At 51.7% G+C, this 16177-nt stretch overlaps 2 protein-coding genes across 2 annotated transcripts; one reads left to right on the top strand and one right to left on the bottom strand.

The window, feature by feature from the left end:
- Positions 1-9733: 9733 nt before the first annotated feature.
- BP5553_01760 (uncharacterized protein) lies at positions 9734-10397 on the bottom strand (the record flags this gene model as incomplete). The annotated part of the gene is made up of 2 exons (XM_032010383.1): positions 9734-10085; positions 10294-10397. 2 exons carry the CDS (start codon positions 10395-10397, stop codon positions 9734-9736), a joined length of 456 nt encoding a protein of 151 aa, XP_031874437.1.
- Positions 10398-12017: 1620 nt separating this feature from the next.
- BP5553_01759 (Uncharacterized protein) lies at positions 12018-12804 on the top strand (the record flags this gene model as incomplete). Its single annotated transcript, XM_032010382.1, has 2 exons — positions 12018-12192; positions 12245-12804. 2 exons carry the CDS (start codon positions 12018-12020, stop codon positions 12802-12804), a joined length of 735 nt encoding a protein of 244 aa, XP_031874436.1.
- Between the last annotated feature and the right edge of the window lie 3373 nt (positions 12805-16177).

Below are 16177 nucleotides of genomic sequence, written 5' to 3'. Positions count from 1 at the left end.
TGCATATTTGACTTCTACAAGTGCGCGAGAGGTGTATAAATAAAGCCATATGGAACCCCTTGCCGGTATCAGCTGGGGCGGAAATTGGGTTTATTGTTCGACGGCTACATCGCCAACACATAACAGAACGGCCTTACTCTTTACCGCAGAAGTTAAGTTCATCACCAACGCATACCGAGTGAAGGATCCCAGCTTGGAAATGGCCCACCTCTCTTGATGAAGAATGCCTTGTAGTCAGGGCAGAATTCGGAGCTGCTACTCATCAAATATGCCTGTAGCCATTTGATTAAAGTCGTGAATCTTTGATACCCAACGGAATGGTGCGAACAAGGCTGGACCCAATAACCCAGCGGAGCAAACCTGGATATTCAAATAAGAATATCCAGAGCAAACAGCTTCCCGGCGCGCTGGAGAAACCCTTGGGTGGAGGGTTTGGAGAGTACAAAGGAGATGGAAAATCTTGCGTATAGCAAATCAGAGATCATCGTTGTCTAATCTATTGAGGATGGAGCACGAGAAATGGCCCAGGGGCGATTCCCAAGTGATCTTATCCCTCAAAAGACCTGTCCCAGTAATCTGGGCTCACTTGTTACTTGTCGAGGGTCTAGTCTCATAATGGGTGTTGTTGAGTAGCGAACAGAAATACCTCCAAGGTTCCATGGATATTCTCTCATGTTCTAGAATGATTTCCAAAACAAAAACCATCTGTACCCATGAAAATGGATTAAACCCATCCGGTTTATCATACTGGATACTTTATTGGACCCGCGGTTACGAAATATGAATTTTGGACGCCGTTTACTCACCACTCCGAATCATTAATGTGCAACCAGCTACCGAGCACGCCAATTAAAAGCCTGGTGCTTGGGTTCCCTAACAGCTCCGGTTCTACTTAGAATGCCAAGTCCCTAGGGATGTAAGATGGAAACGCTACACCCCATTCACCACAAAGTTTATACTCGGCATATCTCACAAGTCTGCCCCGACTATCCAGCCCATCTGGGCTCCCCGCCACCAACAGGGCAGTTCGTATGGCGATGGACGGACGATCGCAGCACCCTACGTAATACCGAATCAAAATTCCCAGCTACCAACACAAGGCCAACAGATTTTAGAGATTTCGCGTGGTTTCAACTTGGGGAATATGCAAACTGTCGGGTTTACGCTAGGTCGCAGCCAAGACTGGCGATCAGCGTCAAGCCACGAGGTCGTTGGTTTTGCTCACGTCAGAACACTATCCTGACGTTCACCACGCTACTACCGTCTTTAGGCGAAATCAGGGACTATACGTAGCGTAAACTATACTAGTTTAGCGGTAGGAGATGTTGCGCAAGAAATGTCAACCAGGCTGTCCGCCAACGACAAATTCTGTATGTGTAGGCCAGAGCTCGAGGCAGTTGACGCAGCTTCCATGGCGACCTACGAAGTACTCGCATTTGAAAACCAGCGCACTACGGGGTGCTTTCCCACCAGCTAAGCGGAATGAGAAATGATCGAGCCATAGCCTAGCTCATGCACTCCCCAGGCTCATGGCGGTCTAAGCGGGGTTTGAGCGGCTTCCGCCTTGGAATATCCTCAGCCAAAAGCCTTGAAGGAAGAACATGAGTCGAACCGTCGGATATACGTTCCCTAAAATGAAATACATCCATGGACGAGCATGGCGCTACCAAGTCCCAAGAGCAGCCCATTCTGCTCACAGATAGCTTCAGCCAAGCGTTGCACCATTTACTGGTTCTAGGCCGTCCATCACTTGATCTCGCTGCGCCGTACTGTGACGCAGTCGCCGGGACTCTTGCTATACGGGTCAGCCAATCGACGCAAGGTCCACCGATTGTGTAACCCATTTCATGTAGAGTATCTAAAGAAGGAACGTGGCAGTTCAAGTATTTGTGCAACCCAGAGTTTCATGTGTATGGCGATGGTGTAGCGCCGTAGAACCCAGATGGGGAAATTCCGAGCAAATCAATAGAAGCTTATTGATGACGAATATCAGTTTAAACCTGGTTGTTTGCTTGATAAGGATGGAAATCGCACTAATGCAGAAGGCAGACCATCTTTGCTGCTACCGGACTTACTTTATCCAAACACAGTGTAAGTGAAGACGGCTGCTTAAGAAGTTCATAAGATAGGACTGACCGAGCCTCTTGGGCATTTATCCACGCCCCTACTCGTTTCGAACTTTCGAAGTAGTTTTGGGAGGGCTACAATGGACTCCACGGGCTCGCTGTTGCGATTGGTCCCACCGTACCTGCGAGCATGGCCACCGTGCCGCGTAATCATTCGCCATTTAAAGTTCTCCCTTCAGTATGGATCAAGGTGGTAAACCACGTTGGAGGCCTGGTGAGATTTTATCCCTGAAGAAACTCGATGGTTTGAGAACATACGCGTGCGTTGCAATCAATCTTCTTCAAGACTTATTATTCGGATGCGAGGATGGGCCGAAATCACTTGACCTAAATTCGCTGCAAGGCCTCGCATATGATGGGACACAAAACAGGAGGCAGCCGCGGGCTCGGGCCATCTTCCTGTGCGAAGATGCGTGGCTTCGAACCCAAATAAAGTCTCCGGTAGGTTGGCAGGATTGAGGGGGGAATCGCTCCAGAGTCCCGCGGTTCTGCCTCTGTATGTATGACTGCCGGGATATCGGATCCTTATTCGGCGCTCTGGAACATCGCGCAGGGAGCGATTCGCCTTTGTCTTTGCAAGGCACTGATGACATTGCTCAATTACCGGGAAGTTACCATGCACCGAAGGTTGCAGAGATGGGAGAACGCCTATCGTGCTGCAGGAGCGTGGAACAGCATCTTGTAGCGCAGCATCATGGTCGCAATTAGGACACTGGAACGAAAAATGATATGGCGAGACGAAGTCTACTGGCTTTGGGGTGGAACAATCGTACATTCTTAGCCGAGAAGTCCTAGCGATGGGATGCGGGGATATTCCAAGATGTCTGATATTCCGGTCGCCATTTCGTTCCGAGATGAAGGGTGCTAGAGGCCCAGTACACGGCATTGCTCAGAGGTCCCACGGATGTGATTGCCATGCATCAGGCAAGGAAGAGGGGTGGGGCCAGAAACGTTGTTCCTCGCTGCAGCTTGATTAATCGTTGACTATACTTCGTAGAACCCTCAGGACTCAAAGACTTACGTGCGTTAGGCTTTGATATCTCGCGCCATATATGCCCTTCTACTCTATAGACGGCCATGACGTATAAACAAATATATTGCGCATCAGCTGCCGCCACCCTCTCGTCCACCGAGTGCTGAAGGAGGAACCGGCAGAAGTTAGGCACGAGAGTTTACTCCGTCAGGGCCGTTCTCAGGCTGTATCCCCGATGCCCAAGGCGTGGACATAAGCCCATTTTGCGCCCATTTACTTTGTTCTAGCACCCTATGGACCTGTACTGTGTTGCATACTATGTCCTAAGGTTGGGTCTTTGGGCGGGGGACATCTTGGGCGTTGGGGGCCTTTCCGTCGGATTATACCGTTTAGGGAAAGGAGTATCTAGCCTCGCCAGCGCCAGGAGGATCGTCTTTTCCTTGCCATATTTGGACATCATGGTTTTCTGGTACACATCCTGGCGATGCATACCTTCCCCCTGTCCTCCATTCCTCCAGTCTCCGGCGCCGTGGCTGTCGGTGGAGGGAGATAAAAATTCTAAATCCGCGAATGTTCGGCGTTAAACATCGGAGCAGAAGACCTTCGGGGCAGCCAGCAGCTGGAGAAGGGAATCGCGGGCTCCGGGGCCCAAGTCCGTATCGACTTAGGCATTGGTCTGGAAGTTGAACTTCGCCGCCTAAACAGGCTGTGAGCTGCACCCGTGGGGGCCATATCGTGATTTGAGTTGTGATGATTTGCTGCCATCTGGGGTAAGATACGAAGTACGATCCAAACGCTGCGGGATGGAAGCAGCTTGAGGCACAGCAATCGGGGATTGGCCACAAATACGAGCGGAGATTCGTTGTTGGTGTAGTGGTGTGGGGCCCAATTGAAGGCTCATATCTCAGGAGCTGTTGGCAGCTTTTGGTAATCCGTAGGCTGTGGCCTGTGGCCTGTGGCTGCTGTACGGACGGAGCAGTCGCACTCTGGTCGTAACTTGGGCATCCTGGCTCCTTCGAAAAGATGGGCCTGGGAAATCCCTTGAAGCCCTGGTGTGTCTTGGCAAGGCAGCCCTACAAGTACTTGGGTAACTGTTCCGCCAGTCCCGCAAGTCCCGCCAGTTGCCCAGAGCGGATAAACGTGGCCACTAGGTCCTTAGTCCTGAGGTGGGAAGTCGGGGGGTCGGGGTCGGGAGGACCACGTACCTTCGTACAGACTACCCAGATAGGCAGCATGGGCGAAAAGGCCGTTAATTGTCTGTTTTGGGACGCCCACCCATGTTGACTCTTGGGGCCTGCACCACCGCTGTTATTACCTCGCCGTCCGTTTGGTCAAGAGATGGGTGGGTGTACATGTACCTACGTACCGCCGTATTGCTCATCGCCGCGCACCTCCACTCTCGCGGTAGTTGTGAGGCGTTTGGGCCCCCTTTGCCCTGATCGTTGATCGTTGATCGTTTTCCTCGAGGTACTGGTACTGCAGTTCTGTGAGCGCAGAGTCGTAATGATGAAGAGCACAAGGCATGGGAGACGGGGGGACCATAATGGACAGTCCATGCGGCCGAGCGCGGCCACCATAGCTTGGGGCTGGTTGACGTTCAATCTTAATACGAGTACATAATACGACGTTCCAAGCGTTGTGAACTGTTGATGCCTGCGCGACGCACGACGCGCCTTGGTGCCTACTGTAGGTGGTACGAGGGTACTTCGCACCCGGCCCAGAGTCCCGTATTTCAGCCTTACGCATGACCGCCCTTGGCCAGGTTTCCAGGCCGCCACGCGTTGATCGGCAATGACTAAGCGCGGCCACGCCGACGTTCTTGTTCAACGCGACCGCTCCAACTTGGAGCGCAAACCGTATAACAACCTCTCGAGTTGGCGGGTTGCGGCGGTACTGGCGGTGAACCACCTGCCTCGATCTCCATCACCGCATCTATCTCCACCTGCAAGCGCAAGAGCGCGTGCAAGGAACCAGCCCTTCTCGCTGTCCAGTGCAGCACCGTGCCCTGCCGACCTCCCCGATACAAGTAGCGTACTATCCGCGACCATAGCCTATCACTCTCTTGATTAACTGGTCAACTGTACTGAGAATATACAGCGCGACAATGCCCACATAGCGCTTGCCCTATACAGCCAGCCATTGGTTGCCCATCGAGAGTTTCCTCTCGTCAAAGTTGAAGGCGCCTCCTCGGATCTTCCCAAATCCGGAAGTTTCGGTCGTACTACCACGAAAATCAACCGTTCCACGTCTGCCCCGGACGCCGTATTCTGGATTGATAAGCCTCTTAGCAAGCATCTTAGACAGTCTTAACTTCACTGAACCCCTTGCGTCTAGGTTAGTTGGTGACCCGGGAAAGTATGCATAGCCTCGACGAACACGTGGAGTCGATAACCCCAGAGTGCGAGTGAGTCCCCCATCTTGGGTAGGCTTGGCCAACAACAGGAATAGCAAGACAGGCCTCGGTATCCAACCATCGTGCCAACATCTTCAACCTCCAAACAACCCAAATTTCTTTTTTCATGCTATGAGCTAAAGATATCAGTACCGTGTTTAGTCAACATTGCAAATCAATGCGTCCTGGAAACCCAAATAAGAAGCTTCTGACAAACCATAGCTTTTACGACCCTTGCATCTAGTTGATCTGAAGCTGGAATAGTGCCAGATACAGCCAATCCCCAATCCTAGCAAGTTCTTGGCGATTGCCGGAGTGGACTGGATTTGTATATCTAGGTTTAACCTCGTCCGGCTTGCTTTCCCCCGAGGATGCGTTGATTGTTGGATTATAGTGTCAGCGCCAAACACCCGTGACAGCACCACCAGTATTAACGCTACTTATCACAGCTGCCGAACCTTTATCTGAAAAAGGGCGTCACACGGCCTTGCGAATAAACGTGGTGCTCTCGCACAACATCCAAAGCTTCCTCGAGGTCGGTACCGTCAGTACCACTACGCGGCGCCGCGGCTATGCCCCCTTGAATAAACGCAGTCTTCCCTCCCTGAAGTAAACTGCGCCATAGGAAAGGATGAGGAATCTGCCGATCCCTGGGAATCACAAGGCTGCTTTCTCAGCCCTTCAAGGTTCGGGGATTCGCTCCTCGAAGTACACACGACGTGTCACTCCACACAGCCTTGAGAGCGGGGGATGTAGTCAGAACTCTAACTGCTGTTGCCCCGAGAAACCCCAACAACCAGCACTTCCGCCGGGCTTGGGCACTGAGGCAGATTCGGGGTTGAGCCACTGAAGAACAATGCCGCCCTGCAGTTGCAATTGTTTGGAATCCTCCACTTGGAAACATGGCAACGTGGAAATAGAAAGGTCCAGTGGCGGATACGAGCTCGAAAAACAAAGCAAAGCTGTAAAGCTGTCGGAAATTAATACGCTCCGTTCATACGTCCTCCTGCGCAGGAGGAGTTATCCAACGAGCGCTCGAGGTCGTCTTGTTTTCGCGGGTCGGTTCATCCTCCTATAACTCGCCGAGAACGGTGTATCGCCCGCTCGCACACCATCTCAGCATCCGTCCTGCACGCCACCAACGGCAGCCACGCGATGGGACATGAACTTCAAGTAGTGGGAGTGCACAAACCCTGGTTCCGGGTTGGCATCTAACGAGTCCATGGCACCAAGCCACGCCAGAAAATGGTAGTGTCAGTGGAAACGTTTGCCCGGGCCCTGGCTCGTAAAAGCGCTCCAGATCGTGAGATGCGTTCCCCGGCTAGGAACCGTGCTGTACGCGTACGGCATTTATAAAAGCTTGGTAAGGAGCTCTGAAAGTAGTAACGAGGGGGCCCACATTTTGTCGGTTCGAGAAATATTCGGAGCGATTCCGAGGAAAGTCCTCGCTTTGAGAGGATCACAATTTCCACTCCTAGTTATTCAAGGTTTTGCAGGAAAGGACACGAGGCCTTGGAGCAGAATTATGACCTGCTACATGAGATAACGGCCGTATGGGCATGTCCTATGCTAACCTACGGTACATCCCGAGTTCTAGCCGCGGTTCAGTCCCCGTGCACTGCAAGACACGGCCCCTCTCGAATCCTAAACCACGATACCATTTACCTTCCCTAAACCAAACCTTACCTTGACATTCCTTATTGCCTTTCGCGGTATCGTCCGGCAAAACCCCCGTCGTAGAAGAGGAGCGAAGGAAGCCTCTGCTTCTACGAAGCATGTCGGACGAACAACGGCGTTAAAGTGGCTTGCATGAAAACGCGGTGATGCAATGTGCCTGCCAGCCATGCCATGTGGTTTCCAACCATGCGTGGGACGAAAAGGGGGGATGGGTCGGCAAGCCAACGTGGGATCGTGGCAGCCCATAGTGGTGGGTAAGCTGTTGCAGCTTGTATCAGAGTCTGAAGTTATGAAGGGGTTCTTGGCCCGCCATTGGTTTGGGGCCGAAAAAGTTGGAATGATCGAGGGGAGAAGTCGGGAGGATTCCAAAGGGAAAGGGGATAACAGGTCTGAGGTTAATGGGTAAATCCATTGGCCACCCCCATGGGGTATCACAAACGATATCGTTATTAAGGATGAACAATAATACAGCGAAGAGGAGAACAAGTCAAAGCTTCTCTCCTATTTGTGTTTGTGCCTGTTTTATGCTTGTATCTCCGTCTGTGCGTTTCCTCACATCCTCCCAGCACGTTCCCACGGCTAACTCACCTTCTCATTGGAAGCCACATACGAGCTTCGAAGCTCGAGGATCAGGCTCCTTGTGGGCCTGCGGCCGACGTATGTTGCACAGTCCACACGATATTAATCTAGATCTCGAGCCAGGTAAATCCTTTCTACCTCAAGTAAAGTCCACGTGTACTGAGTACGTCCTCGTGGGTCACTTCACCACCTACCTTGCGTGGACGAGTAAGTATGAGCTAGGAAGAGGAAACATGGTTCAGGGAGGCACGAAGGATCGGAAAGCTCCACTGGGAAGTCTAAAAATATGGATCTTGCCTTGTAGTTTTGGGAGGACTCACTGATTACTTAGACATCTCTAATATATATCATGGGGACATGTCTTGGGGATCAGTATGTCCGCAGTCGGGCCGGTGGAAGCGTCCGATATCAGGAGAATTACTCGAGTATAACTTAAGGGATATAATAGTAATGTTGGGAGGAGCACATGTTGAGAGAGCATGGGATGTTGAAATTGGCGATGGTTGACGGTGGGAGAAGGGGGAATCTATACAAGCAAGATATTGATGGGAGAGTTCAACCAAGCCAACGGAGAGGCCGTAGAAATGGGATATAGCCGTGAAGTATTAACATAATAACGTCCATTTTAATATAGATAAGTAGAGCTTGCTTATATGAAGTTCGCGTTAAGCAATTCTAGATTCCAAGCCTGGCTCTATTTTGTGTCAGGCCAGACGCACAGGTACGTTTCTCCTGCATGAAACCAATTAACGAAACGAAAAAACTGGCATTTGCAATAACTGGATATTCCCCATCCAATATCGATCAGGAGCGCTCCATGAGGAGGATGCGACGAGGCACATACTTTTATGGAACCACAGACGCACACGCTTTATCGCAGAACCTCACTCACCGCAAGAAGACCCAGAGAATGCAAGATAAGCAGAAGCCTAAATGCCACACCTACATCACATCCGCAGAAATTATTAAATCCAAACAATGCACATGGAACGTTGCGCTGCGCTACCAGTACACCACGGCGATGACCGTAGACCACCTGAAGAAATAGATTAATCGACCAGCCTATCGTCGCCCGCATATATGCGAGTTCATTGCGTCAATTCCAGAACCTGGTGTTGTTCCTGTACGAGCCGTACTAAGCCCAGGCACATCGGGATACGTATCGGATTTGATTTGAGTTTGATGTTCATGCCTAGCCTCACCGGGCTCGGCGGAAACCCAACGGGGGCCTGGCGAGACTGGGTGGGCTTTTCTCCAAGGACCGGGAAGAGGTGGAGATTTGGAAGCCAGGCTGGGCAGCGAACGGGCGTAAAACGGAGATCAGGACAACTACAGTTAGTCGGTAGGCAGCGCACGGCGGGTTTAACAAGTTCTGCAGTAGATACTTAGCTGAGCTCCATGTACTTCGTACTGTACCAATACACCAGGCTGCACCGGGCTGGGCTACGTCGGTGGAGATTTGTATTTGGGTTTCCGTGCTACTTGAGACATCCGTGGAGGCGACAATTGGACGCGATACGAAGCCAGATTCTTCAGACGGCGATGTACCTATGTAGGTAGGACGGGGCAGGAACATGTAGCATTCGCCATTGGGCCATTGAGGTGAGGTACTTCTTCCAAAGTACCGTTTCGCAAATCCGCATGGATGCTTACGGGCATTTAGCGGAACAACCCCAAGCCTTCTTTCCCCTCAAACGTCGCGTCGGGTAGGGCTGAAGAAAACTGACCGACTTGCTGTTGAGTTCTGAGGTCATTTCATTGCACGATGCCGCGGGGGAGGAATCATGCGGCGGCGCACAGCCTACGGGCACATCTTCAAGCCGCGACGCGGATCAAGGGCTGCCATTGCCGGTGCCTAGACTAGTATTGCCCGCACTCCGCCGCGGCAGCAGCAGTAGCAGCACCGGAGAGGTATTTGCATTATCAGTCGTGTCGTGTTTGGTAGTGCCGTCCGTCCAGCTGTTGCATTGCGTTGCGACTCCAAGATCACGATATGAGGGCTCTCCGCCACTTCGACCTCCCTTCACCGTCGTCGTATACCTCCGGACCTCGCCAATGTACGATCTTGGCCCTCCTATTGGCCCAGAGCTGCAGGACAGGGGCCGACATGGCTCGATGCACGAGAGAAGCTGCGGTGTGCGACGGAGCAGTCGATTGTGTCGCGATGTTGGGTCGGGTCGCCGTCGCGCCAGGGCTGAGGGCCAATGGCGTGGAATGAAGTTGAGTCCATCCCGGCGGCCACAGCAGCCACGCATCTTGGTAATCGGGGGCGTAAAAATAAACATATGACCAAGCACGTGGAGGGCTCGCGCGGTCCGCTGGTGGGAGGGCAGCGGGCCTGTAGGGTTGGAGATTAGTTGATTAATCAGGAAGTTCGATGCGCTCCAGGGTCTGAGATGACTCGCAAATCCGGCCCAGCTAGGACTCCTGTCCCTAGCAGAATGCTCCAGTGGCTGGTTAGTTTACGGGCCATAAGTGGTCTCTGTAGGGACTCTGGGAGTGCTGAGGATCGGGTCAAAATACAGCGATCTACCATAGGTACATACATGTACATGCTTCCGCCGCTTGCGGAAGGGATCTGGGTAGAGATGCTGGAGTCCTGCTCCGTAGTAACCGTCGCCGCCGGGACCCAAGGCTGCGTGGTAGCCATGTAAGCAGGTAACACTAGATGGAAATGCAGGTGCAGATGGTCCTTGTCCGACGAGGCCGCCGGTTCATCACCACCCACGGTCGGCAGAACGTCTGGGCCGGCAATACTGGAAATAAATCACTGTTAAGTTTGTCGCTCGTAAATCTCCATCCACAGAGACGGCGTTTCAGAGTCGCCTCATCAAACCGATGGTAATTTTGAAATGCCGGAAGAGAGATTAGAAAGTGCCCCTATTTTGGAGTTCGCGAGAGGCCCAAATTTAGAGTACCTTGGGGTAGTTGCAGTGCCAATCGCGTTCCTCTCATCGTATCCGCGCAATGGTCGCCAATGATATTCCCAAAAAGGGGAAGCGATATCCTGATAATGCCATCCGCCGCCGGTCGCGTCAAAGCAGCGTGGCATAGAGCCTCTTGCGGTGGCCAAGAGAAACCCCCCTATTTAGGGCATCGCGATGCCAAATAGGAGGGCGAGCCCATGTTCAAGAAGCAGGGTCCCCTGCTATTGGCCTGAGAGGGGAGGACCAGCGCAGAATATTTGTGCTCTGAAGGGACGTTAATATGCCGAGCGGGGTTTTCAGACGTGATGCGGCATCGCCAGTGATTCCTCCAGCAATGTGCTCTTTGCTCCAGCCGTCGGAGGAAGGTACTGTAAAAATGACAATGAACGAGCGACGATCGCTGCGTTGCTCCCATTCCCGTTAACTCCGCGTATTCCGAGCAGGAGGGGAGCGGGCACGCAACATTCGCCGGAAGACTGGAACCACGACCAAGATGGAGGGCGGGCATTTCTATGATTAGATCCTGATTTGGCTTTCATAGGCACGCCTCCTGAAGGCCCGAATAAGGCTTCTGCATCCGAAACATATGGCAGCACTAGAAGGAAGGCGTTCGAAACGGTCGCACCAGAGCTCATAATCCAGAGGTGGAAGTTCTCCACCTCCCATAGGGCTAGGAGCAGACGTCGCCCATCGCGGCGAACTGGATGTAGCGCGTGTCTATTCCTAGCACCAGGCCAAAAAGGGGGGGTGGTGGTGTTGGTGGTGGTGGCTGCTGCTGCTGCTGCTGCTGCTTTACGAACACAACACCGCACCGCCTTGGCAGACTTATGTTCTATTCTTAATGCCAGCTAATTAGCCTTCAATGTCCATGCACCTTAGCGCTGCCAGACGGTCTGTGTAGCCCTGTCAGCCCCCCCCGGCGTCCATGCACGTCGTGGCTTGCTGCTGGATTCGAAAGCCCGCAGAATGTCGGCAACCCAAGGGCATGGCGTGCACTTGCACCTGCGAACAACGTTTGACGGTCAGGGAATCAGAGCAGGGGAGCGTCCCAGCCCTCACAGGGTCAACATGACAGGGTCCCTCTTTTGTGCTCAGCTTTCGAGAGCAAGGATCCGAGGCAGAGCACTCTGGAAATCCCGTACGTGGTATGCCTGCGTGCTTCGAGTCGGTCCCCCATTCACATATATATCGCCGATGGATCCCCCAACAAAGGCGTCTGGAAGCTTTCGGTACACAGACCACCACTGATACTTCAAGCCTTCTCCTCACTCTCGAAGAATCATCTCTCTCTTTCACCTTCCATGCCCACTCAACATCGGACTTCAATCCACAAACCCTCCGTCATGTCTCGACAGAGCTACTCATACTCGACGGCCACCACGCCGTCGAGGAATCTCGCCACGCATGGCACCAGCAGTGCCTTCAGCAGCTCAGCAAACCCAGATGAGGATTGGACTAAAATATCCGACCTTGCTGAGCGCCGGAGGATCCAGAATCGCATTGCCCAAAGAAACTACCGTAAGGCGTTCGTTAGCTCGTCTGAAGGGTCAGTGGCTAACCTGCGGAATAGGCAAGAAGCTGAAGAGACGTCTTGAAGACCTCGAGAGAAGAGCCGGATCCTCATCAGCATCACCACCTCAAGTGCATGCAGAGCTCCAGCAGTCAGAGCATATCCAGCAATTCAAGAGGGGCCCGGACAGCATGCACCGACAACCTTCACCCAGACTTTTGCCTAGCCAATACACACCACCAATGCACCATGATGAGGACATCATGTTTGGGCACGGTTTTGACCGGGAAGGATCTCGAACGCCGCCTCTGTTTGCATACCACACATATCCAGCTCCCGAGGACATGTCCTACCCACCTTACCCACAGTCGCAACCGTACCGAGCGGTTTCCACTGGAGCCGAATATGGAGATTTTCTTGCGCCAGTACCCGTCACATTGCCTTCGATGATGCATTTCAATGAGTCGATCAAACGAGAAACTGAAGACTCCATGACGCCGTATAACCTGGGCTACCAAGGCCTTCCGGCCATCGACATCCACGCCTCTCATGGATATGATGATTCAAATCCTCATGTGAGTAACGTGCACGCAACCCAGCGGTGGTCGAACTATCGCTGACTTGAATCCGAAGACTCCCCCTCTGTCACATTCATATGACCATTCAACGACATGTTCTGAATCTGGGTATCAATATCCAACCACCCCACTCTCGATGCCACCATCACCGCGAATGTTGACCCAAATATAATGTGGAATTTGGCAGCGGAGTAATTTTCTTTTTTCTTTGGGGTTCCGGTGTATGAAAACTGAGTTCGAAGCGCTCGACACTCATTCATTAGAAATGTATGGTCTTATGAAATATGATTTGGGAAGATAGGAAAGGTAGCATTGCGGTCAGGTGTTTTTGTTCTGTTTCTTGGGGCATGAAACTTGGGGTTTATTTTGATATTGAATGTAAATACCCAGCACTACTCGTCCAGCAACTGTCATTGATATCAAGCAATGTGTCAAATTTGAACAAATCTGATTTTCATGTGATTTGATTCTTCGAAAATTCGTGATAAATGCGTAAGAAATAACTGTTGAAGAAACATCACCATAGAACGTTGAGACCGCCCTGGGCTGTGATCCCGCGAAATAGCGACCCACTGTGTATGTAGTAGCCTTGCTTCCCCGAGGTTAGGATCAGCGTTCCAAATCCTCTACTCGTTGGTAGTTCGCCCTAGTTGTGGGGATGCCTACCTGTGGTGCCGTGGTTCCATCCTCCAGGCTGAGCAGTAGCGCTCATCCGGGAAGTAGGACAGAAAGGACATGACGCACTTCACGTAAATTGGCTGCACAACGTGTGGACTGGCAGGTGTTATCGCTATCGCGGAGCACTTTCCTCGTCCACTGCCCCGTAGGTGCGGCGTAGCAATAAAGGATCGGCCTTCGTACTCGTACCTCATGTGATGAAGAAAAACAACGCAAATCCAAATGAAGCGCTTGAGCGGTGCCACTGGGCGATGGGGAATGGGGCGGAGTCGATATACGCCGAGGAAGCTCCCCGCGTGCGAGGATTATTCAAATCCACGTCCTTCGTATGTACAGCACCACTCAGTGCCGTACGGGGGTAGGAATATTCAAAGCGCCGGTCGGATCCTAGCGGACGCGGAGGAATGGCAGTCCGACAGGGAATACGGTATCGTCGGGGATGGAGAGTCGTTTCCGGGACCGAGAGCTTCAAAGGCGTGAGCCAGGCGTTGCATTGATATCATAGTAATACTTCGTAAGATACGACGTAGATCCTCAGCATCCGATGGGCTACTTCGTACATTGTAGGGGGCAGCAAAAGGAGAATTCCCACTTCCAGGGACGTCGAGGTTGTTTGTGGTGGTTGGTGGTGCTTGGCGGTTCACCTGTAGTTCTAGTGGCTAGTCATCCACCGCTGAGTCAGCGCGGCTGTTTGCCGCCGCAGGGCTGAACGAGTCGTTTGACGGTCTGGATAACAGCATTTCGAGGGCCGTTTGCGTTTGCCATCGTTACTTTTTCTATTCTTCCATGCGGTTCAATGGAGACTACCCGTAGGAGAATAACGCCACATTGTGCTGGACCCACTGTCGGACACTAAGGCTATGGGGATAACATCTCCAGCTTAGCTTGCTACCTCCTTTTGGGAGTCCCTTGTATATCAAGTCAAGGACATCAGGCGCTCTATCTTCACGTACGTTTCACTTTGGGGGTAACAGGTAAGCTCTCGGCCAGTCAAGCCCAAGTCTCCAATCACCAACTGATAGCCTTACAGGTCATGACAATGGAAGACCGGGTTCCCTCAGACGACCGCGTATGAGGCAAGTCGTCGGATTATTAACTAGCCTAGCCCCGATTCATTCGTTGCAGTCTTCGGTGGATATCTCGACATTAAAAATACTTGGCGGGGCCGACTCTTCATCATAGCGGACAACTCGGGAACGCTGCGAGTGGTATTTAACGGGATACATTGGCCTTCTACTCGACATTGAAAAAGTTCGATGGGGATCAATATACGCTGGTGGTAGAGGATATGTCACTGCCGATAGTCCGAATGATCGAGAGTAAAGTACTATCTGCTGAGTGATTTGTTTAATCTTACGGCCCGCATTGAGTGAACCAAGATATTCGCGGGATGGGAGGGTTTCAAAGCCACGTGCAGTAAGAGTGGAAAGGAAAACACAAAGGCCCCAGACATAAGCCAACCAAGGTTAAATATTTAACCTGATGATGTAAAGGTAAGAGTTGGTATTCTATTCAAGAACCCTTCTTAGCCCGTAAGGCTATTTTGCGTCCCTTCAACCCCTTCGAGTTCGTATTTAACTTGTTGCGAAGGACTATGTTAGTCTCCAAGTGGAGTTTTAACATGTTCTTCTTTTTTTAGTAATAGCACAACCTCTTGCTTTCGTTACACTTTCACTTAACGGTTCTTGCTGGCGGAGCTAGTTTCTTTGGAACAAGAGGGCGGTCTCTCCTTATCTGGTGTCTTATATCTATAGGAGCAAGCGACTTTGATAAGGCAAGAGAGTGATATATATCCTTAGCAAGGGACAACCTCCGCATACCACAGATAGCTCGACACAGATTAGCTAGGTATGCGTCTTGGATTTTCAATTATACCATAGTTTTACAGCAAAGATTCACAGTTCCCGCAACATCTAAGGTACTTTCCAGCGAGCCGCTTCACAACTATGCATGCAGGGGTCTTCCACTAGAAGTCCAACAGTCGAATTTCCAATGCTGAATTTTCCAATCAAGAAATACGTACCTATGTATCTTACTGGCTGAGAGCAAGCGGGTATAGTCTGAATAACTGGTATTCCAAATATTTCTAACCGCATGTAGGATTGCCCTTCGCCGTTCAAAGCAACCACTTCCACACATACAACAACCTTCATATCTCGAGGCAAAACCGCAGCAACCCCAAGCAAGGAGGGGTGTGCTCTTCAGGCTCCTCTTCAGCCCATCACATCATCTGAGGTTTTGGGGGGGATCCCGAGCCTCAAAATGCGACCTAGTAGCTACTTGACCTGAAGAGCATTCGTAGAAACCCATCCCTTCACCATACGGGCGTAACGGAGCATATTTCCCTGCATGCATTCGGCCCTGAATTTGTTACACTACATGAGCTCTGGAGCCTGATCTGCCGATCGACTCAGCTCTCCAACCAAAGCCAGCTTCATCATCACGCCCGCAGAAGTCTGCACCAACTTCTTGGTAGCCGCCTGCGAAGCAAATCTAGAAACTTCATCTCCATGCGCTGCCTAGGTTCTTGCATGGAGAGAGGATTTCTGATGGATTTGGTAATTCCCACGTCCACCGCTCTTCCAAACATCTCCAGTCGCAACCACACCCGCACCCCCCAATTCCAGCCCTGCAAGCCTACTTTCGCGGCAATGGAACGTTATCTTGCATCCTCTGGGCGAATAAGCTCGGCTGTCTCGCTCATTACCCATGCGAGGGAACACAATTCTTCGATGTA

The sequence above is a fragment of the Venustampulla echinocandica genome (assembly GCF_003357145.1).
Source record: "Venustampulla echinocandica strain BP 5553 chromosome Unknown scaffold_0, whole genome shotgun sequence".
Taxonomy (NCBI): domain Eukaryota; kingdom Fungi; phylum Ascomycota; class Leotiomycetes; order Helotiales; family Pleuroascaceae; genus Venustampulla; species Venustampulla echinocandica.
This window is presented reverse-complemented; position numbering and strand designations above follow the sequence as displayed.